This window comes from Zootoca vivipara, chromosome 6, assembly GCF_965207765.1.
Source record: "Zootoca vivipara chromosome 6, rZooViv2.hap1.1, whole genome shotgun sequence".
NCBI classification, from domain to species: Eukaryota; Metazoa; Chordata; class Lepidosauria; order Squamata; family Lacertidae; genus Zootoca; species Zootoca vivipara.
The window spans coordinates 57636365-57658964 of record NC_142589.1 but is presented as its reverse complement, the minus strand read 5'-3'; the positions used below and the strand labels follow the sequence as shown (position 1 = coordinate 57658964).

General features: G+C 44.9%; 1 protein-coding gene across 2 annotated transcripts; it reads right to left on the bottom strand.

Annotated features, from left to right (window-relative positions):
* Positions 1–191: 191 nt before the first annotated feature.
* On the bottom strand, positions 192–16412 carry GJB3 (gap junction protein beta 3). 2 transcript variants are annotated; one of them, XR_015950591.1, is made up of 3 exons: positions 15963–16412; positions 1112–2606; positions 192–434 (listed from the first exon to the last, which is right to left on the bottom strand). XR_015950591.1 is itself a non-coding variant. In XM_035120041.3 (2 exons), exon 2 carries the CDS (start codon positions 2567–2569, stop codon positions 1766–1768), a length of 804 nt encoding a protein of 267 aa, XP_034975932.2. In that variant the 5' UTR covers positions 2570–2606; positions 15963–16406; the 3' UTR covers positions 192–1765. The 2 variants fall into 2 exon arrangements, 1 of the variants encoding a protein (XP_034975932.2); XM_035120041.3 differs by having other exon boundaries at positions 192–2606; positions 15963–16406.
* Between the last annotated feature and the right edge of the window lie 6188 nt (positions 16413–22600).

The following is a 22600-nucleotide window of genomic DNA, read 5'->3' as shown; positions in this document are numbered from 1 at the left end:
TAAGACGGGACAGCAGGAGGGGTCTTGAAATTGCCCATCAACAGTCAGTACCTGGACAGCAGGCTGAGCAGGAACATACAGGCCACCTGGTAATGGTCTTCCCCACTTTTATGGGATGTATTGCATATCTACTTGAAGTATAGCAATTATTTACAAATGTGCCTTTACACACACACACACACACATATATATACATTAACATGTGCAAATTTTATGTAAAGCACTTCCTTCTTTCGTCTTTTTTTTTGGTAGTGCATAAATGATCACCTTATAATTGCCGAGCAGTACAGAACTCTTACAAAAGAGATAGGAAGCCCACCTGAGAAACGGCTCTAGTTCATCAACAGCCTCAGAATCCCTTATATAGTTTCTTTTGCATATGGGGAACCTCCAATCTCATTTAGAAATTTGCTTTCAACCTGATCTGGTTGAAGCTTCAGGCTTTAAGCCAATGTCCACCCCACCAATGAGGGATATTACAACTCTTTTTGGCTTCCGATGAAAGTCTTCAGAGGTCTCCGTCAAAGTAGAACCCTCAAACCAATTTGGAATGTCATGTTAGGCAGGATTTCGGGGGCAAGTCCATCCGCTACCAGAATAAAGCTTCTTTTGCAGGGTGCCTCAGTCTGGTACAGGAAGGAAGATGGCTTCCTCTCTGGAAAGTGCCAGAGTCCTTGTATTATTCTCACAGAACTTCACTGGGCACAACCCTTTCTTTGGGGAAAGGTCTGGTAAGGAGTGTGTAACCAGTTCCCCCCAATCATGTGCCCCCTCCCCCATTAGGCCTGGGAAACATGGCCAATGACCAGGAGGGTTAAGAGCTGTAGTCTCTCAGCATCTGGAGACACTGGGGTTGAGGAGGCTGGTGTAAACAGGACATCATGAAAGCATCTGTTCTTGGCTAACCCCTACAGCAAGCTTTCCCAAAGCAGGTGCTCTTCAGATGTTCTTGAACAACAACTCCCACCATCCCTGATTATTGGCCATTATGTTTGGGGCTGGGAATTGAACATGATCTGGAATACAGCAGATTGGAAAAAGCTACTATACAGAGATATCTAAGGCTGTGCCCCTTTGTTCGTGTAAACACACCTATAGACGGTGCAAACGCCTTCCCCCCAACTTGAATTTTTTTCTTTGATTTCCTTGAATTTGCTGAGTTATTCTGCCTGAAGTGAAACCTCCAAATTAACTTTGAATTTCGTTCAACTGAAACCAACCTTTCCATCTAATCATTTGTTTTTGGACAGCATTAACTAAACAGTTGCCCACCCCCCTTTCATTGATTCTGCAACACTCTATAAACATTTTAATGAGTCAGAGGAAAGAATCAGAGCTGTAAGTCATTAATTGCTAGGCGTTTTCTGGAGACCATAACAGATGTTTCACATACGTGGCTCCCTTAGCCAACTGCCCATATTATCATCTCTTCTGAGAAAGAGCAGATGTTATGATCTAAAGGGCTGCAACTTCTTCCAGGGATTGTACAAGTCAACATCTTGTGTTGTGTGTGCTTTGACCATGCGTCTTAAGTTTAGTAAAAACATGTAAACAGGCCAGGAGGCTTTGCCTTTAGGCCTCAACAAAATACGATGGTGCTTCCCCTTTGAGGAAAACTTTGGTGGCCACACAATGTACTGTAGAAGGAAGACTTCTGTTTCAAATCACCCTTCTTTGCCCCATGTTCCTCAAAAGCCACTTGTGTGTCGCAATGAAATAATCCAAATGGCAGCCGGCCATTTTGGATCTGTCCTTTCACGCTGCCTCAGATCAAAGTCAGGTTAGGTGCAGAGGCTCTGAGGGCCTCCACGTGTGTGTGCTTCCCTTTCCCATAATGCGGTTGGTCCAGTCTCGCATGGCACTGGCAGGTGGATGCCTTGCTGTAGGTGAGCGACCTCTTCTTCTTCTGGCACTTCTGTATTGAGCGGAACACCCGCTTGCAGATGAGGTAGACAATCTCGCAGACAATGAGGACGATGCAGAAAGCAGAAGCCCCAACCATGAAGTAGGTGAAAATCTTCTTCTCCGTCGGCCGAGCGATGTAGCAGTCCACTACATTGGGGCAAGGCTTCAGATCGCACTTGACCAGCTTGGGCATGTCAAAGCTCTCCCATATCCTATGCAGGAGGTAGAGAAAGACGATCTCGATAGCCAACTTGAAGAAGAGGGTGAGAACGTAAGTCCACCAGAGGCCACCATGTTTCTTGCCAGTGTCACTGTAGAGTCTGGGGCAGTTCTCTCCATTCTTTAACCGGTTTTTCCTCTCCCTGTCCTCGCGGTAGGCCACGTGCATTATAACCAGCAGCGAAGGGCAGGTGACGAAGATAAGCTGTAGGGCCCACAGCCGGGTGTGGGAGATGGGGAAGAAGTGGTCAAAACAGACGTTGGTGCATCCGGGCTGACGGTGGTTGCAATCAAACTCCTTCTGCTCATCCCCCCACACTCGCTCAGCAGCCACCACATAAACCAGGACTCGGAAGACAAAGACAACGGAGAGCCAGATGCGCCCGAAAGCAGTGGAGTATTTGTTCACCCCGCTCAGCAGGCCCTGTAGGGTCTTCCAGTCCATGGTGACAGAAGTCTGTGAAGGTCCTGCTCACTTGAACCTGGAAGGAAAGAAAGAGAGAGAAAAGAAACGGTGCGTAAATTTTTTTTATTTCAACACTTCAAGATGGCGCCCCATACATTTGTAACCAGCAACTGGCTGGCTGGTTAATTCTCCCTCTGCCTGTGCCAGGATTCAAGCACTCAGGGGACCTGCCAGAGCTGGCTCTCTGAAGTGAGGGATGAGATGGATCCTCCTTCCATTACATCAGTGTTGGGGAACCTGAGGGCCAGCTTCTATCTGTTCTTCACCCAGGCCATACCACTCACTAGCCCTGCTTCTCATCCTCCTTGATTGTTTTCTCCTGGCTGGAATGTGTCCATGATCACACCTTTTGCTCTCCTGGATGGAGGATGGTGAGGTATGTGTGTAGAAGCTAGGCTACTGTACAAAGCTAACATTGACATTTGTTGCTTCACCTACTTTTACTTTTGCCACTGGCCCTGCCAAACGCGGCCCCCAGAAAGGAAATTGGCCCTCGGGCTGAAAAAGGTTACTCACCCCTGCATTATTTGCATGGAAACTGATCCAACTTTCAGTTTGGTCTTTTTTCAACACTGGTAATGGGAAGATGGCAGGCTGGCCATGCGGCCCACACAGATCTGTCCTCCACTTCCTCACTGCTACTCTCTGCCTCTCAGTATCTGCTGCCTGAGGCATCCGCCTCACACTGCCTAAGGGTAGGGCCAGCTCTGGGACCTGCAGGCTGTCTGGCTAGGATAGGGCATTCATTACAAGGGGACTAACTGAGGAAGTCTCCTTCCATCAGTGGGCCAGAGAGAAGGTTGGCGATATTCCTAGTCCCTTATAGATGTCTTTGGGCTGGATTTGCTTTCTGGTCTAAACAATGAAGACACTTTCTCGCTGGTGAGATGCTGCTTTTTGCTCCATCTGTTCCACCTTGCCATATCTTCAATTGCATAGGGAGTAGATCTATTTGACTTTCCATCTGCCCAGCCATTCAATTTTATACCACCTACTGACAAAGGCCAAAGTAACTTATTTCAAAGTAAAATATTTCAACATAAAACACAGTGCAGAACTGCCCAACACTCCAGATTAGACTACTGTGATACGTACCTGGGGATTGAGGAGGTCACCTGAATGGTTATGCTCAGACAGTGTCTAGGACTGTTTTTAATTGGATGGAACAAATTCCCCACAATTACACTTCTAGGGTTACCCTGCATCATGGATTCTGTAGTCCTCCAAGGCTTCACAAATGCTCATGCACATGTGTTTTGGGCTGAACTGAACTGTTGTGGGTTTTATAGTCTCAGAGTTTTGCAACATATAATACCGGTATTTCCTTTATTTCATCTAAAGTTCTGGAACACTTTTCTGTTTTGGAGGAATGCTAGATTTTGACCCAAATTCTGTTTTGGGTCAAATTTATCAGCACTTCTCTTGGAAACATGAAGAGGTGAATAGCATAATCTGGATTTATCTAGGCCTCTTTATTAAGCACACAGATTTACTCTTTCTGAAAGCGTTGATGTCACAAGATTTATTAACCTGGGCTGGCAGACAAGCAACAATATTTCTTAGTTGATTAATTCTAGCTTACTCACAGCCCCAGTAGCTTCTTGGCATTTCCTTAGAATAATTAACTTACAGGCCAAGGACGTAATCAGAAAATAGGTGAGTAGGAGCAAGGGTTTTGGCTTGGCACACCCTGTTTTGAATTTAGCACCTGGTGCTCAGTCTGGGATTCACAAGCCACCAAGATACAGCCCCCATGAAGTACCATGGACATGAATTAGCATCTCACAGCCAAATAATGACCTCTTAAATTCAGTCCTAGCACTTCTCGGGTGCTTGGGCAGGTCCATAGCTCAGTGACAGAGCATGTGCTTTGTATGCAGAAGGTCTTGGGTTCGATCAGCGACATCTCCAGGTGTGGACATTCAGGCAGAGAATGTCCCCTGCCTGGAGAGCCCCTGCCAGTCAAGTGTTGCCAATAATGTATTGCCAATGGTCTGACTCAGTGTAAGGCGGAGTAATTGCTTGAGGAAGGGCGGTAGCTCAGAGGCAGAGCCCATACAAAAGGTCCTAGGTTCAATCCCTGGCATCTGCAGGTAGCACTGGAAGAGTTTTCTCTCTGAAACCCTGGAGAGCTGCTGTGGATGCTACTGAGCGAGATAGCCTGATTTGGTGTGAGCCGGCTTGTTTGTTTTTCTCCCTCTGAATTGTCAGAATCACATATACAGTGGCAGAATGCAAGCACTTGGGTTGCTGTTAAGGGCATCCGAAATGCATCCCTTATCCCATCTAGGTCAGGTTTTTCCAGGAGAAGCAGTGGCTCTTCCTTAAGCAACCTAATTAGATTTTAGTCAGCTGCCTAACCCATCTTCCCCTTTCATCCCTAGTGGTGTTCATAATCCACCCACTTAGCTTTTTACCCTCTGGAAGGAATACACCAAAGTGGTGGAATAGCTTTCCTTTTAACTCTTACTTCCTTGGCTTCTTTTTCCATTGAGATTCCGGGGTGTGTGTGTGTGTGTGTGTGTTAAATGTAGGGATGGGAGAACCTGTCAGTTTCGGCTGCTCTCAGTTTCTCACTTTTCCCATCTTAAGTTCAGTCTTCCATATTTCCAGGTCAGTTTGCATTTTTAAAAGGACCTTATGAAAATCCATCAGAATTTTAGTGCAAATTTATCCTAACGTACACACTTTTGCAAAGCAATTTCTCCTAATACGATGCTGTTTCCATAAACTGTACTAGTATTTTAATGAACAGTTTACCTTAATAGATGCATTTTTACACACATTACTAAGCTTGGGAATTTCAACGCAAATTCGGAGAAGTGGGAATTTTGATGAATGACTGTGCTTTGGAATACTTATTGTTTCAGAAAGTGAATCAGGCAGATTCAACTTTTTTTTAAAAAAAAAAATATGTGTATCTGTTTGCCTGTTACTCCGGGCTCCTTTGGGAGGAAGAGTGGGATATAAATTTATTCATTAGATTTAAGTTAAATAAATGTGAACTGAATCAAAATTCTTCCCCCACCCCTAGTTAGATACTTGTCCTTTGGGTTGTGTACTTGCTTTTTTTTTTTTTTGCCAAGCGCAGTTCTACTGTTCATTTTTAAAACATTGTGTTATTGCATTGTAATTCTATATATTATTATATTAACATCAAGGCCAGTCATGGCAAACAACATGCAGTCATTCGTTAAAGTAAACATGTGGGTAGGGAAAGCCCTGCCAACATATGTTTTTAATAAGGAGGAAAAAAGACATTTCTTTTGAGGAATGGTCATTTTTCCCTACGCACTGAGCTGCAAAATCAGATCCTGCTTTGCCATGTTTTCCACAACCGAGAGGCTCCCAGTCCCCCAATCTCAAGAAACTTACCACAGCCAAAGGCCTATCAATAAGTCAAGGCAAGCTTAACCATATCAACATATGCATTTAAATACATGTTTTGAAACTAAAGTAGTCAATTTTATGCCTATATTGAGAATAATAATAATAATTTATTATTTATACCCCGCCATCTGGCTGAGTTTCCCCAGCCACTCTGGGCGGCTTCCAACAGAAAAATAAAATACAGTAATCTATTAAACATAAAAGCCTCCCTAAACAGGGCTGCCTTCAGATGTCTTCTAAAAATCTGGTAGCTGTTTTTCTCTTTGACATCTGATGGGAGGGCGTTCCACAGGGCAGGCACCACTACCGAGAAGGCCCTCTGCTTGGTTCCCTGTAACTTGGCTTCTCACAACGAGGGAACCGCCAGAAGGCCCTCGGCGCTGGACCCAGGGGCGTAGGAAGATAGGGGCAGTGCGCCCCGAGTGACGTGATCCCAGGGGCGCCATTGCCGCTGCCCACCCTGCCCCAAAACACCCGCCCCGTCCCTGCGTGTGACGCGCCCTGCCCCAAAACGCACACGTCACTGCGCACGCCCCGCCCCGCCCCCAGAATGCGCACCACATCACTGTGGCCAGCTGGCTGGATCTCAGTGTCCGGGCAGAATGATGGGGGTGGAGACGCTCCTTCAGGTATACTGGACCGAGGCCTTTTAGGGCTTTAAAGGTCAGCACTGGCACTTTGAATTGTGCTCGGAAACATACTGGGAGCCAATGTAGATCTTTCAAGACCGGTGTTATGTGGTATCGGTGGCCGCTCCCAGTCACCAATCTAGCTGCTGCATTCTGGATTGGTTGTAGTTTCCGGGACACCTTCAGAGGTAGCCCCACGTAGAGCGCATTGCAGTAGTCCAAGCGGAAGATAACTAGAGCATGCACCACTCTGGAGAGACAGTCTGCAGGCAGGTAGGGTCTCAGGCTGCGTACCAGATGGAGCTGGTAGACAGCTGCCCTGGACACGGAATTGACCTGTGCCTCCATGGACAGGTGTGAGTCCAAAATGACTCCCAGGCTGCCACCTGGTCCTTCAGGGGCACAGTTAACCCACTCAGGATCAGGCAGTCCTCCATACCTGCCCACCTCCTGTCCCCCACAAACAGTACTTCTGTCTTGTCAGAATTCAACCTCAATCTGTTAGCCACCATCCATCCTCCAACCGCCTCCAGGCACTCACACAATAGGGGAATTTGGCTGTTTTCCCTGCAATTAAGGTGGCTGTTTGCTCTGCCTTTACAGTGGGCAATCCTCTATTTGAAGCACTTCTCTATTTGTATGGTATTTGTACAAGATCAGATTAAATATAAAAGGATTTTAACAGTCCTTTCCTTGGCAACGAGCCCTGCCATAGTCTTTCCCACCATGGAACTGCATTTCTCTTTACCTGTATATCATGTTCATGATTTCTAAATGTGATAAATTAGCATATGCAAGAATCTTCAAAGGAGGGACTTTGGGCAGCTGCAAGGGAAGAAGTGGTTAACCCCCAATCTGCTGCAATCCCAATAATTATGTAACATTCCCTCCATGAGCTGTCATTTGCATCTGAAATATCACATAGGTTAAATGCACAGGTACATGGAAGGTTATGTCTTGATGGTTCATTCTTGAAAGACAAGGAGAAGGGTGCCTGCCTATAACACATGCTCTCTCCATAAATATGCGACCCTGAGTTTCTTAGTTCTTGCAGGCATTTCCTGTGCAAAAATGAGAGGTGCCAACTGGATGTGGCAACTGTCTGGCATCAGGAGGAATGGACTATCTTCTGCAATGTAGAACACATGGGCTGGGCTGCCGATCCAGCAAGACTAGAGAACGAGATCAGAGCAGTTATTCCTGAAGGACAGGATCAGAATGGTAGAGAACATATTTTAAGACTCTTCTTTGGTGTTATTGACACCACATTTAGTTGATTGGAAACCTTTTCGAAGACTAAGGCAGCAAGAATCCTGATCTTTTCGTAAAATATGTAAAAGCTGCTTCATTAGATTAGTGCACAATTTCTGTATGTAATAACACCCTATGGGATCTGAAAAGTGGGTCTTTTTATGGGCACATGAAATAAAATATGGATGTCTAATTTTGCTGTAATTCTATTTGCTTCTGTTAATATTGCAAGTACATGTTAAAAGCAGATAACATGCACAAAGACTGTGCAAAGGTATTGGGTAAAAAATAATTGTGGCTACTGCATCAAGCTTAAGTGTGGCATTTAATTAGGTGTTTCAGGCTTTTTGGGGTTCTATGACTTGCAAAGGTGTGTTTAAGGAAGCAACTTGTACATCTGATTAAGTAATGGTATTTACACAACTGCTGGAGTTTGATTTGCTAACTTGTAAAATCAAGTTGGCTTGCTTAGCAGAATATTCTTATGACATATCACCACAGGCACAATTATCTTAAATGGGGCACCCATAAGTTGTAAATTGCCATTTTGCTTGACTTGTACCTGGGATACCAAGAAAATAATGTATGTAATGGGCTTCTTCCAAGGTATATCAGATAGGGCAACAGCGAGATTCCTAAATTGCAGGGGGTTGGATGCGATGGCCCTCAGGGTTCATTCCAACTCTACAATTCTATGATTCTAAATAATGGTTAAAGTGTTCTCTGGATGTTAACTAATTTCCATTATGTGATTCCAGGATGGCTCTCTGCTCCTGTGCCTTTAACAGCAGCTGGACACAGAAACTGGATGCTCAAAGCTTTCACTATTGGAATACTGCCAGGAAAAGCATCACCTGCTAGATTTGTTTGTGCCAGTTGGTCAGATGCAAAAGTGGAAAGGGCGACTGGACCTTTAATAGTTCTGTGCAGGAGGGCATTTTTAATTTGCAGGAGAAGAAACACCTTCTGAATGTCTTTACACACCTATTAAAGACACAGCAGCCCTTCTCCTCTGTTGCATCTGGCCACCCTAGAGTCAGGACATATTTACATCCTTGGTGTATATATTCCAGTAAAAGCAAACAGTTGGTAGTTTTAAAGGTTACCTCCATTGCCTGAGTGTTTTGATTTTGGAAGTCATCCAATATATAATCTCAAGAGTTTATTAACAGCTAAGGTATTGTCAAATACTATATAACCATTACTCATCAGGTCTGAAATGTTTGCATGCAAAATAATGTAACCAACTTCTACCCAAACAAACAGATATAAACAAGGTAATTGAAGTCTTCTTTTTTTGCTCGCTGACTCATTTAATGGGCCTAAGTCTTGCTTAGATTGAATTCCAGAAAAGCACTGGCATTTGTCCAGTATGGTTGCCAAATGACCAGAAAAACAAAGATTCCAAGCCTTAAACAGCACCTTGATTTGGACAAATCAACAGAGAATATTTTTACAGCAGCCTTCCCCAATGCCATGCCTGCAACGTTTATTTATTCCTCTTACTACAACTCGCATGAGCCCCAGCAAACACGGCCAATGGTCAGGAACCTAGTCGCCCCAAACATTAGAGGGCACTGGGTTTGTTGCTTCTTGAAACGCAGTCATCTGCCAGCATAGTCTGCTGATCCAGCTGCTGATGCTGGAAGAGGAGCAGGGGCTGCTCTGCTGCAGCTAAGCAAACAGACAGGCTTAGTAACTCCCAGCACCCCCTGGGGGCGGGGACACACAGCGCCTCCACCTTTAATAGTAATGTAGCTGAAGGCATTTCAGCAGGTGCAACTTGCATGCAGAGCTACACCTGCTGGAATTCCCTCATCTAGAGTTCTCTCCTCTGTTTGCATCAGGCTGCTCCATCAAATCTCAACTGGGTGGGGGCTCAAAAAGAGCTGCTTCTTTAATATGATGCACGTGACATGTTTTCTGGTCTCACAAAAACCTGCCCAGAGCAAACAGGCTTGTTCATCATTACTGTGCTTTTGGCTCCTGCATTCCAGGCAGTACTTAAATGGGAGTTAGCTAGTGAGAGAGTGCACTGCAGGTGAGCTGATAATCTAACCTTCAGGGCTGAAAGGGGGGGGCATTAACTTCTTAACTGCTGGAGCACTGGGGACCCATCTGCAAACCATGTCTATTTGGCTAACCATGTCCCATTGTTTGGGCAAGGGCAGCTATGCCTGGCTGCCATAGGTGATCAGGAATTTCATTCAGGCGAGTGAGCAGGTTGATGCCAGGGACAGAGTGCTCTGTCCCTCCTTCACCAGTCAACTGTGCTCCCATGCTAGCTGCAAAGGAGAGAAAGAGGGCAGGCTATTTGCCTCTTAGCAGGCTAGTAACTAAGGGCGGCCATATTTAAAAAAGTAAAAACCAGGATACCCCGAAAGTTGTTGAGCTTTTCCAAAAGCGATTTTTTCAATTGACTTGTCTAAGATCCAGAACAAAGTGTCACCTTTTGGAAACTTCCCCCGGAAGTCAATTCCGCCTTTGAAATCCTGGTGATGTCTGGGAAAATCTGGGCGTATGGCAGCCCTAAATTTCATAGGCTTAGGAGCAGGGGAAACTTCCTTGTACTGAGTCAGCCGTTAGTCCATCTAGCTCATTGCTGTCTGCACTTACTGGCAGTGTCTCCCCATGGTTTCGTTTGAGGACATTCCCAAACCCAACCTTCTGCATGAAAGCAGATGCCCTAACACTCAGCAACAAGTCTGGCCTAGCGGATACAGAGGTTGAATTTGATCTGGGAGACCTGATTGCAGACCCACTCTAGACCAGGCATCCCCAAACTTCGGCCCTCCAGATGTTTTGGACTACAATTCCCATCTTCCCCAACCACTGGTCCTGTTAGCTAGGGATCATGGGAGTTGTAGGGCCGCAGTTTGGGGATGCCTGCTCTAGAGGCTTGTTCTAAAGACTTAGGGAAGCTATGCCCCTCTCAACCCCCTCTTCCCCATGTGACATGAACTGAAACTATAGCAGTCTACCCAGCTAACAGGGCTGTTATAGTTTTGCAAGAGCAATTTGCAATTAGAATATTTTATGAATAGATAAAGGTAACCAACGGGACTCAGTTCAACCCCATAATCCCCAAAGTTAAGACAAATCACCCCCACTCTTCCTCAAATGATTAATCACAACGCTTTGCACTGATTTATGATTTTCTGAGTATTCTTCAATATATATTTGATTATATTAACATCAATAGCTTTATAAGTCATAGGTTCTGCACAAAAATTAAAAACATACCCAGTTTACATTTGAGTAATGCAGGCTTACAATAATTATGCCAGTAACTCTTTCAACTGCTCTTTAAAGAAGGGAAGTGGGGGCCCCCGTGGCCCTTCAGATGGTGTGGAACACTCCAGATCCCTTAATGCAGGCACCCCCAAACTGTGGCCCTCCAGATGTTTTGGCCTACAACTCCCATGATCCCTAGCTAACAGGACCAGTGGTTGGGGAAGATGGGAATTGTAGTCCAAAACATCTGGAGGGCCGAAGTTTGGGGATGCCTGCCTTAATGTTTTATTTTTGACCATATTGAGTCAGGATGATGGGAGTTGGAGGGCTATTTGGATTTAAGGATAGAGCTAATTTAGCACAGATGGGCAACTGAAGCTGAGGGAGAAAGGAGCTGGCTTAAAAGACACCTGATAAATGCATGGCTGAGGTGAGACTTGAACCCAGAGCTTCTCAATTCACTGCTCACTTTTGGGGGAGCCAACATGGTGCCTTCCAGATCTTGCTGGACTACAACTCACATCATCCCCAGCTACCAGATGATGGGATTTGGGCTCTAGCAACATGAGGAGGGCACCATGTTGGTTACCCTTAGCTTGCTTTGTTGTTCTTGTGCAGTATTAAAGGCTTTTCAAACACACACACACACACACACACACACAACGTGTGGAAATAAATAAATAAATTTAGGGTTGCAGCCAATCCTAGTTTTGCTCAGAGTAAACCCATTGAACTTAATGGCCATGACTGACCAAGGACCATTAATGTCAATAGGTCTACACTAAGTCGGACTTGGTTGGATACCACTTATAGTAATCACTTTTTCTGTATTTCTTGGGCTTGATACAATATATAGTAAATTAATTGCTCTTATTTTCAAAATTGATAAGCCATGAGCCTACTTCCATACTTTGTAGTGGTGAGAGCCATCTGGATGTGGTCCAATGTGCTACTTGCTTGCAGCTAAGAGCTTGGCTCCTAAGCCAGACTGGGGTGGGCCTACAGCCAGGCAGCAGCTGAATTTAAATATGAAATCTCTTCAGGTAACTGTGAGGAAGCCTGGCCAGCCATGGGCAACAGAACAGGGGCAAATTAATGACTGGATCACAAGACAAACATACTTTGCACCACCCCCTTTCACCTAATGATGCTGATTGCTTGGCTGTAGGAAGTTCTCATGCATCACCTAATTAACTTATGGAACTCATTGTCACAGGATGTGATCACAAATCATTAGTTTTGACTAGTGTCAAAACACATCCTCTAGTTTCTTCAAACTTTTCCTCCCCTGTGGAAAAAGGCTTCATTTTTTCTGCCTCTTTTTGAGGGCCTTTTAGAATTCCTTCCTAAAAAATACTTTAAAACAAAACTGATGAACAGCTGTCAGCCACACTGTCAACAGCCTCCCCACCTTTTCATGCTGATTACAGGAGTAGGGAACCTTCTTCAATCCAAAGGCCACATTACCTAGTGGGCAACCTCCTAGGTGCTGCATGCCAGTGGTGCATGGGGCCAAAGGTAAATGTGCAGGGCAGTTATGCAGCTTTTACCTTTGTTCCAGCCATGCAAACAAAAAAGAAAACAAAACTAGAACAGACCGTCTCCCTATTTTCCATGGACGTCCCTGATTTAGAGAAGCTATCCCAGTTTCTGATTTGATCCCGGAATGTCCCACTTTTCCTTAGGATGCCCCTATATTTTTTTTCTGGAAAATATTGGAAGGTATGCCAATACCCCCCCCCTCAAACAGGCAAGAGTCATTATCACTTCTCATCGACAAATTCCAGCCAGGCAAAAATACTCTCCACTAGGGCAAGAGCAGAGTTGGTAAGTATTATGCCCTGGACACATGGGCCTTATTTGATAGTTTTAGAATGCCATTTATTTTCTCATCATTTGCTGAAGGATGATTAAAAGCGCACACACACACACATGCAAGGGAAGTATTTGGAACAATGCTTGTTCTGATGGCTTGCAAAAAGAAGAAGCAGAAGAGGAAGAAGAAGAGGAGGAGGAAGAAGTTTTATAAAGGATAGGTCTATTAAAAGCTGTAAGCAGTGATCCATAGATGGAGCCTCTAATAGGTAGAAGAAGACTACCTTTGGATACCAGATCTTGCCTGCTGGTGCAATTCCTGAAGATATCTAGCAAGCCCCACTTGAGAATAGGATATTGGACTAGGAGATCTTTGAGGGTCTAATCCCAATTTTTATTCTCAAAGGATTATTTATGGCACATAGCCCCTGCATGCGTGAAATAATAAAGAAGAGTTCGAGTGATGGTAGAAATGTATAAAATTATGCATGACATGGAGAAAGCGGATAGACAAAAGTTTTTCTTTCTTTTTCACAACACTGGAACTAATGGACATTCAGTGAAGTTGAGTGTTGGAAGATTCAGGACAGATAACAGAAAACGCTTCTTCACGAAGCACATAGTTAGACTATGGAACTCGCTCCCACTGGAGGCAGTGATGTGCCAGGAACGTGAATGGCTTTAAAAGAGGACCAGGCAAATTCATGGAGGAGGAGAGGGCTATCGATGGCTCTGCCTTCATGGTCAGAGACAGGAATGCTTCTGAAAACCAGTTGCTGGAAACCATAGGAAGGAAGGGTGCGCTTGTGCTTGGGCCCTGCTTTTGGGTTTCCCAAAGGCATCTCATTGGCCTGACGCAACAGGTTCTTCTTATGTTCTTAAGAGAATGCCTTTGAGCATGCACAGAGTGCCTTTCACAAATTCCTAATGTTGAACAAGTTTGGGATTATGGCTTAAAGTCAGGGGCTGTAACTGATACCAACTGCAAAAGTAAATTGCGGCTGGTTCCTGTGTGTGCACTCATCACTTGATGGCTGCCACATCACAGGATGAGTTGCATGTGTGAACGGGCTCACTAGTCAAGCCTTGTGAACAAACACAGCTTAATAGTACAGGGTGTGCTTTGTGAGCAGGAGGCCCAATTGCCGACATCTCTAGGTAGGGCTGGGAAAGACTCCTGCCTGAAACCTTGGACACCTGAGCTATATGGAAAGGCCTGTGACTCAATGGTAGAGCATATGCCATGCATGCCAAAGGTCCCAGATTCAAACCCTGGCATCTCCAGGTAGGACTGAGAGAGACCCCGAAGAGCTGTTGCCAGTCAGTGTAAGCAATATTGAGCTAGATGGGCAAATGAGCTGACTCAATATAAGGCAGCTTTCTATGTTCCTGTGTTCCAGCACTGCCTATAACAGGTAGGGCTGGGAAAGACTCCCTGTCTAAAACCCTGGAGAGTGGCTGCCAGCCAGTGTAGGGAGTATTGAGCCAGATGGACCAGTTATCTGACTTGGTATAGGGCAGCTCCCTGTGTTCCAGTTGTGTTCCAGTGCTGCCTATAGCAAAACCCACTTGCCCCCCCTGCCCCTCCCTTTTCTAGGGCCAACACTTTGAAAAGTCACCATTCAAACACCTGTCCTTAGTGCTGCCTCAACCATGGCACTTCTCTCTGCTGCAGGTCTGACCCAACCCTGTGTCATTCTACCTTTCCTAAACATCTGGTGATAGTAGACTTCCTTATAATCTCAAACATCCTTCCCCTCAGTAATGTCGGAATCCCTCAGGGTTAACAGATGTCTTTTGTTTCAAACCCTCCGTCTCCTAGAACTTTATTAAGGCCCTTTTATTTCACAGGCCTAGCCTTCTGGGGAACGCCAAAAGGGCCATTTGATGGCTCCATCAGTGCCTTTTATTTTCAACTCATCCCCTATATCGGGGTCTCTAATCTTTTGGGGGGCCTGAGGGCACATTTGGAAAGCTATCATGAGCACCACAAAATGCCCATTTCCCAGAAGAACCCCCCCGAGATACCCAAACAACCCACACAACCCTCAACAAATAAAATGCAGGCAAAAAAGCCAGTCAGCCCTCACAAAAGGCAATCCCCAAAAGTCAAATTTTAAAGTTATTTTTAATAACAACAGTAATAATAACACTGGGGAAAGCTAGGAGGGGGGCACTAAGGCAGATGCCCAAGGGCACCACGGTGCCCACAGATGCTAGTTTGGGGACCGCAACCTACGGTAAGTGGTTCTCACCTCCAGCTCAGGTGGGCCTGAGACTCTACCTGCAATCTACTCCTTAGGGCACAAATCCTAGACACACTAATAAAATGTGTAAATATGAAGTAAGCATCTCCTTTGGGGCCAATGTCATCTGGGGGTGGGGTGGGGGGGTTGACTGCAGACTGGTGCAGGGAGAAAAGGATTAAGCCCTGCCTACAGGCCACACTCTGAATTGGGGCCCCACATGGTTACGCTTCCCCTGAAAATGAAACTAGCATGAAGCACGCACTAACAATAACTTTTAAAAAGGACAGATCCTTAGATGGGACTGAATTCTGTTGACGGCAGCAAAGGCTTGCTTCCAAAAACCGTGCAGAAGGATTGAACAGAAGGATTGAACACATGCCCAATTTTTTCCTACTGAAGCCAAAGGTGCTTTCAAATGATCATGCCCCCATGAAAGACCTCTCAGCCTTCCAACCCCCACAGTCCTAAAGAACAGCCCCCCCACTTTAGAGTTCAAGTTCTCAGTCCCAACAGTCTCTAAGGTGCGTCGAGCCACTTACACAAAAGCATAAGAGGGAGTAGTAGGAACTTTCTAACTTTCTTGATAAAAGACATTTTTAAAAAGCCTTTCCTTTTAAATCAAAATTGCCAACCAGATTTGATTTGTTCTTGGGCAAGCCGTCTGGAAGATTTCGTTTAGGCAGATCTAACGACCATGGTGTTATAGGAGCCAGAGCAACGAAAATGCCTCGTTCAGATGCTATTCACTCAGAATAATCTGTGCCACTTCCTCGATCCACCAGTATAAAGTTAAATTCTACTTACCAACTCAGAATCGTCCTTGATCTTCCTTGCCAACTTTGCCCAGAGAAAAGCTGGGAAGTCTCCCAGGAGGCAGGACCCCGTACCTTTAGGGTTTATGCCATAAAACTTTCTCCCTGTCCTGCATAGGGAAGCGCCAAAAAAGCCAGGCTCATTGCACTGTACGGAGCTGCCTTATTTTTGTGTGAGCAATAAGGGTGTGGTGCCTTTTGGGTTGTGCAAGAAGAAAGGAATCCTTTCTGAGTTGTGAAGGGGGTGGCAGAGAGAGAGAGGCTTTGGCTCAGCCGGTTTTCTGCAGCTGATCAGTCTGCAGAAGTGCATATGGGACACAAAGGCGATGTGGGCCAGCCTAACACACACAATACCCCTTTCCTTTCCCCGCTTTTCTTTGGGATAAAAAGGGATGCCACACTCTCTAGAGCTGGTGTATGTGAAACAAGCCTGTCTGGGCAAGTTGCAGACTAGGTGCGAGGGCAGCTGCTCTTTGAAGATCACAATGGAATGTGGGAGGGAACAGATTAGCATAGCTGCCTTTTTTTATTGCTTAGTATTGAGATTGCACCACCAGGGTATACACAATATTTTTCTAGGAACTCTAACCAACAAGGATCCAAAGCACAGGAGACAATAATGGAGAGGGAACAACCACACAGCTACAGAAGGGGCCTTGGAGGTCCTAGTCCAGGCACCCCCAAACTGCGGCCCTCCAGATGTTTTGGCTTACAACTCCCATGATCCCTAGCTAACAGGACCAGTGGTCAGGGATAATGGGAATTGTAGTCTAAAACATCTGGAGGGCCAAAGTTTGGGGATGCCTGTCCTAGTCCAACCCTATGCTCAAGGGGTGGGGAACAGATTTCAGCTCAAAGGCTGCAATTCCTTGCGGGGGGGGGCATGTCATGAGTGGGTGTGGCCAGAGGCAAATGTGGGTGGAGCAATGCAGGCAAACTTTACTTCTGTACAGTAGGCTCATTTCCACACTCTCTCTCACACCCCTCTCTATCCTTCACCCATGGAAGCAAAAGACATTATCACAGTTCAAGGACACATTTTGCGTTCAAGGAGGGTATGAAGCAGGGCCGGCACAGGGTGAGGCTCCTGATGGCTGGATAGGCTTGGAAGGCTGCTTCTGGTTCCCATCCCTACCTTATGCTGGTGAAGAGTTCAAGGGAACTCCAAAGCAGGCTTGCAATGTTTCTGTAAATCACTACTGGGTATTTTCCTAACAGTCCAAGCACAATTTCTTTGGTAGTTTATGGTGGACGGTGTTACTCATCCATGTGAGGTTTCCACAGCATCCACACAGCATTATCCTAATCAAACTACTGTCCCATAGGACCCCCAATTTAATCCAAATTTACATTTTTTGGGATTTTTTTTAAAATCAGATTTTCCACCGAAATGGTAAATTCCAATTAAATGTTGAGCAGACGCATGCCTGCATGAGCAAAACCAAGGGCGCTATAAACTGCCCTGAGGAAAGACCTCCTCACAGATACCTCCAGTTATTATATAGTAACCTAGAATCAGTTTCAACAGGGGCTGGGAACTTTTGCATTGCATATATATCCCTATATTTTCAGCAATTATTGAAATCAATTCATCAGCTAAAGATGATGGCCTAATCTCAATTTGGTACTGGGGAACCAATCACATCTAACAAGTGGTGTCTCCAAATGCTGACAACCATCTTTTATATTAAGGATGCCACTGGACAATTTTTTTTAATTTTTTAAATTTATTTTGACTGTGTCAGACCAACACGGCTACCTACCAGCATCTTTTAGATTATGATGCTTTGGTTTGCTGCTGCTGCTATTTGGTTGCTGTTTTTAAGGCTACATTCCCTTCAACTACTAGGTAAAAGGTAAAGGTAAAGGTACCCCTGACCGTTAGGTCCAGTCATGGACAACTCTGGGGTTGCGCGCTCATCTCGCTTTACTGGCCGAGGGAGCCGGTGTTTGTCTGCAGACAGTTTTTCTGGGTCATGTGGCCAGCATGACTTAGCTGCTTCTGGTGAACCAGAGCTCACAGAAACACCATTTACCTTCCCACCGGAGCGGTACCTATTTATCTACTTGAACTTTGATGTGCTTTCGAACTGCTAGGTTGGCAGGAGCTGGGACCGAACAATGGGAGCTCACCCTGTTGCAGGGATTCGAACCGCCGGCCTTCTGATTGGCAAGCCCTAGGCTCTGTGGTTTAACCCACAGGACCACCTGCATCCCCTTAATGGAACTTACCTACCAATAAGTAAGGCAACAGTCATTATTTTATGACATTTTGGTTTGCCTTTGCCATGGACTTTGGTTCTTTCCCCCTCCCTGCTGTACCAAGGCATCCAGCTCCATTTGTGTGTTTTTATTGTAACACTTAACTTTTCGCCAACTGGTCTTGGGGAGCTGCCAAAGGTGGGGTATGAATCAAATCAAGAAACAAAAACTCCCCACCTGTGTCAAAATGTGCAGCCAGCCAGTAAATTCAGAAAGATTCATAGGTCTTTCCTCAGGGCAGTTTATAGTGCCCTGGGTTTTTCTCATGCAGGCATGTGTCTGCTCAACATTTAATTGGAATTTACCATTTTTTTGGGGGGGGGAATCTGATTTTTTAAAAAAATCCAAAAAAATCATAATCTGCATCTACACACACAATGTGTGGAAGGTAGGAATGGAGGGATCTGCCAATTTTGGCTTTCTCAGTATCTCATATTTCCAATCTTAAATTCAGTTCCCCATATATCTGCAGTAATTTGTACATTTTAGTTAAAATAACCCTCATGAAAATTCACCTATATTTTAGTGTGAATTTCTCCTAAGTAACATGCATTTGTAGCAGTTTGGACTAATATATGCATTTTTGTACACATTTTCCTCTTATATAATGCATTTTTGTATGCTATTTCATGAATATATGCATTTAGCCTAGCATATGCTATTTTGGTACAAATTACTTGTCCAGAGTACTACATTGCAAAATTCAGAGAAGAGCAAAAATTTCAAAGGATGGATGTGTTTTGGTTGGAAACTGCAAATTTCGGGTGTTCACCTTTAAATTGAACTACTCTATCCCTAGTGGACAACTCCTCCTACATAAAGGCAAGTCTTGCCTGATAATGGTGAGTGTCTTATTTTAAAAGTGATTCTCAAAAACTGCATTTGAAAAATTCAGATTTCTGATTAGAATTTTGAAAATATGTCATTTTAAATCATTTTTAATTGTCTTTAGCGATGGGCAAATCCGACAATTTCAGCTTCTCTTAATTTCTCAAGTTCCAGCCTCAAGTTCAGTTCTCCACATTTTCACATTAGTCTGAGAATCATTTTTAAAGGTCTCGTGAAAATTTGCCAGCATTTTATTGAGAATTTCTCCTAATAGGTGACATTGGTATCTTTTGGTATCTGATTTTGCCCAAACTACAAATTTTGCAATGCAACTTTCCCCAGGGTAATGCATTTCTGTCTACAATCCTCATTGCTATATACATCCTTATGCACACTTTACCCCAGTACATGCATTTTTGTACACACTGGTTGGCTAGAGAACTGCACCGCAAATTTCAGAGAAATGTTAATTTGGAAGGATGACTGTATTACACGTCTTGTTTCAGAAAGTACAGATCTGGTAGGTTCACCTTTAATTGTGAACTGAATTGAATTTCTTACCTATCCCTACTTGCCACTGAGTTTTCTTCCTTCTTTTCTTTCTTTCTAAAAAACAAAACAAAACAATTTTGGCTGAGTTTCAGTCACTCTGGAAAAAGTTTATTCTCCTTGTGAGTCACCACCTTGCCTCGCTGAGAGGCGGTAGAGGACAACTCAACTAACAGTCCCCAGTTTCAGTTGATGCTAGAATTCTTTTCTTAATTAAAGAGTGCTTAATTAAGGATGCCGGTTCCCTTTGTGGCCCAGCCCAGCCTGTTTGTTCCACAGTGGAGCGTGGGATGAAGACCATGTTCTTTTCTTCTTCCTTCTCATCCTCTCGCCTTTGAGGCAAGAAGGGTGTGTGTTCATTCTGCCTGTACTGCCAAGTTATTGGCTTCTCCAACTGAGCCAAAGTTGAACACACCCTTAATGCCCATGTGTTGCTAGGCAGGATTTTTAACAACATTGTTTTTCCGGGATGAATTCTGAGTCTTCAAGGATGGGCCTGGGCTTGGGCTTAGTGGTGGAGAACATGTTTTGCAGGCAGAAGGTCCCTGTTTCAATCCCTGGCAGCACTAGGTAAGGCTGGGAGAGACCCTTGCCTGGAGAAGCTGTGCCAATCATTGTTGATAATACTGAGCTACAATGGATCGGCTTGCTATGTTTCTATTTTTTACCATCCACTGGTCCTCAATTTTAAGAGCAGCTTGATTTTCAAACATTGACTGCATTGTCATGCATAGCACCAGGCCATCATGATGGTTTCTGCCAATAGGATGCAAGCCCCGCCAGTTCCCCTCCCCACCCTGATTGGCTGGCAACCCAAAGTCTAGCCATGGTGTCAATGAGAGAGTTCATCCTATTCCCACCCAAACTGTCCCCATTTCCATGGTCCTGTCACCTACTCTGTTTGTGGCATACAACCAGGTTTTATGATGCCAGCCATGTTTTCTACTTTCACAGATGACAGTCCTCTGCTTGAAGGGCTCAGGCGGTACCCCAACCTTGGCTCAGCCAAAAATACGCCAGTACAGTGGTACCTCAGGTTACGAACTTAATTCGTTCCAGAGGTCCGTTCTTAACCTGAAACCACTCTTAACCTGAGGTACCACTTTAGCCAATGGGGCCTCCCGCTGCCGCCGCACCGCCAGCATGCAATTTCTGTTCTCATCCTGGGGCAAAGTTCTTAACCCGAGGTTAGTGGAGTTTGTAACCTGAAGTGTTTGTAACCTGAGGTGTTTGTAACCCGAGGTACCACTGTATAACTTGCTCAGCCTGCTGAGCTAAAGGTGGCTGAGCCAAGGACAGTGAAAGTTTCAAAAAAAGGATGTTATGGGGGCCAGAGGCAAAGCAACGTGTCTCTGGCGCTTATCCCAGGGGAAATGGCGTGTGTCACAGGGAGCATGGCACGTGTCCCAGGGGGTGCCACTGATCAGGGGTTGGCATTTTGTCACCCCCTATTTGGAATGGTACCTGGGGCGGGCTGCCCCCCGCCCCCTTGGAACGCCCCTGATGGGGGCATGGCAGAGGCAGGACCAGAGAGAGGGTTTAGATCTGGTGCAACATTTTGCCGTCTTAACTTATACCAGCTCGCTTAGTACCAACTTCCCGTGCAGAGGATTGCTCCCCTAGCTGCAAATTTATATTTTATATATGCACATAATTGAAGCTTGTGGCTCATGGGGTGCTGTAGGTAACACACTTCCCTCTGATCCATCATTTTGGGGCCTGGCTCCCCAATTCCAGACACTATTTTGAACTTGGCTCTCACTGGTGGACCTCAGGACTCCTCAGGGTTGGTGGAGGGGAAACATCTCTGGCCTTCTCCAGATGACCTGCTTATTTAGCAGCCACCCTAATTTCCTCACACAGAACTTGCACAGAAGTCAGATTATATCTTGACTTTGTCAAGCATCCATTGTGATTTGTTTGCAGGGCAGTTAAATGATAATGAGCACTTATCCTGCACTCCTCCTGTTTTGCTTCCCGTTAGTCATTTGTCCATCCCATACATTTCCCTGTCACTTTCCTAACTGCAGAAAAGTCCTGTTTCTTTTCCCAAAGTGGGAACAAGGTTCCTTAATCCGCTCCAGTTGCGTAAGCCTAAATTTCCCCTGTATGCACTTGATTTCCTCCTGCAAAATGCAGACAGTATGTAGGCGGCTTCTGAGTGCTTTGTTCAAGCTTGGAGTCTGACCACCCTTGTTGTGAACTGACTGCCCTCAAAGTCCCTACTCATCTGGAAAGTGCAGGATACAAATCTATTTCCCTTTAACCTTGGATTTGCCCCAGCTTCCCCACCCCCACTGCAGTCATTTTCCACTGTGTATTGTGAAACTCTCTCTTGCCCCAAAGCAACTCCCAGTTCTCTTGCATCCTAATTACACTGTTCTGAGATTTTATCTCTTTCATATATGCCAGCAAGTTATCTCTGGGTCCACTGGGTGGAGGGAACCCCTGAAGAAAGCCAAAGCAATCCACATTACTCCCCTGCCTGCATGCTTGACTATATACTTGGAGCCAGTAATGTGTTTGGTGCCCAGAAATTCACTGATGAACCCCAGTCTAGATAGTCCTCTGGAAGGCACAGCTGATTGAATTGCATCATCCAAACCACAGTCATATAAAACTCACGATTATGAAAATTCCCTGCATATTTCGCCATGTAACCTCAAACTGGGGTTGTGCAAATGCAATGCTGAGAAAATAAATAAATCTTTTCCCCTATATCCATTATGCAAACTCGTTCTCAGGTTCTCTTACTTAGCATAGTTTGATCACTGTGTTGCCTACTTTACACAATCAGAGCAAATTTGCACCATTTATTTTCATTTGCCAAATGCGTTCTGAAAATGTTAAGTTTCTTGGAAATATGAATTCTGTATTTTACAAAATAAATAAATAAAGGAATTAATATTTTCATGGTTCTTTCTTTTCTTTTTAAAAAATATGAATCCCAGTATTCCTCTTCAGCCAGGGAATGGCGGCATGATGCTATGG

Bases quoted from the DNA above. Each gene is read 5' to 3' on its own strand.
- GJB3 (XM_035120041.3), bottom strand. From the start codon at position 2,569: ATGGACTGGAAGACCCTACAGGGCCTGCTGAGCGGGGTGAACAAATAC.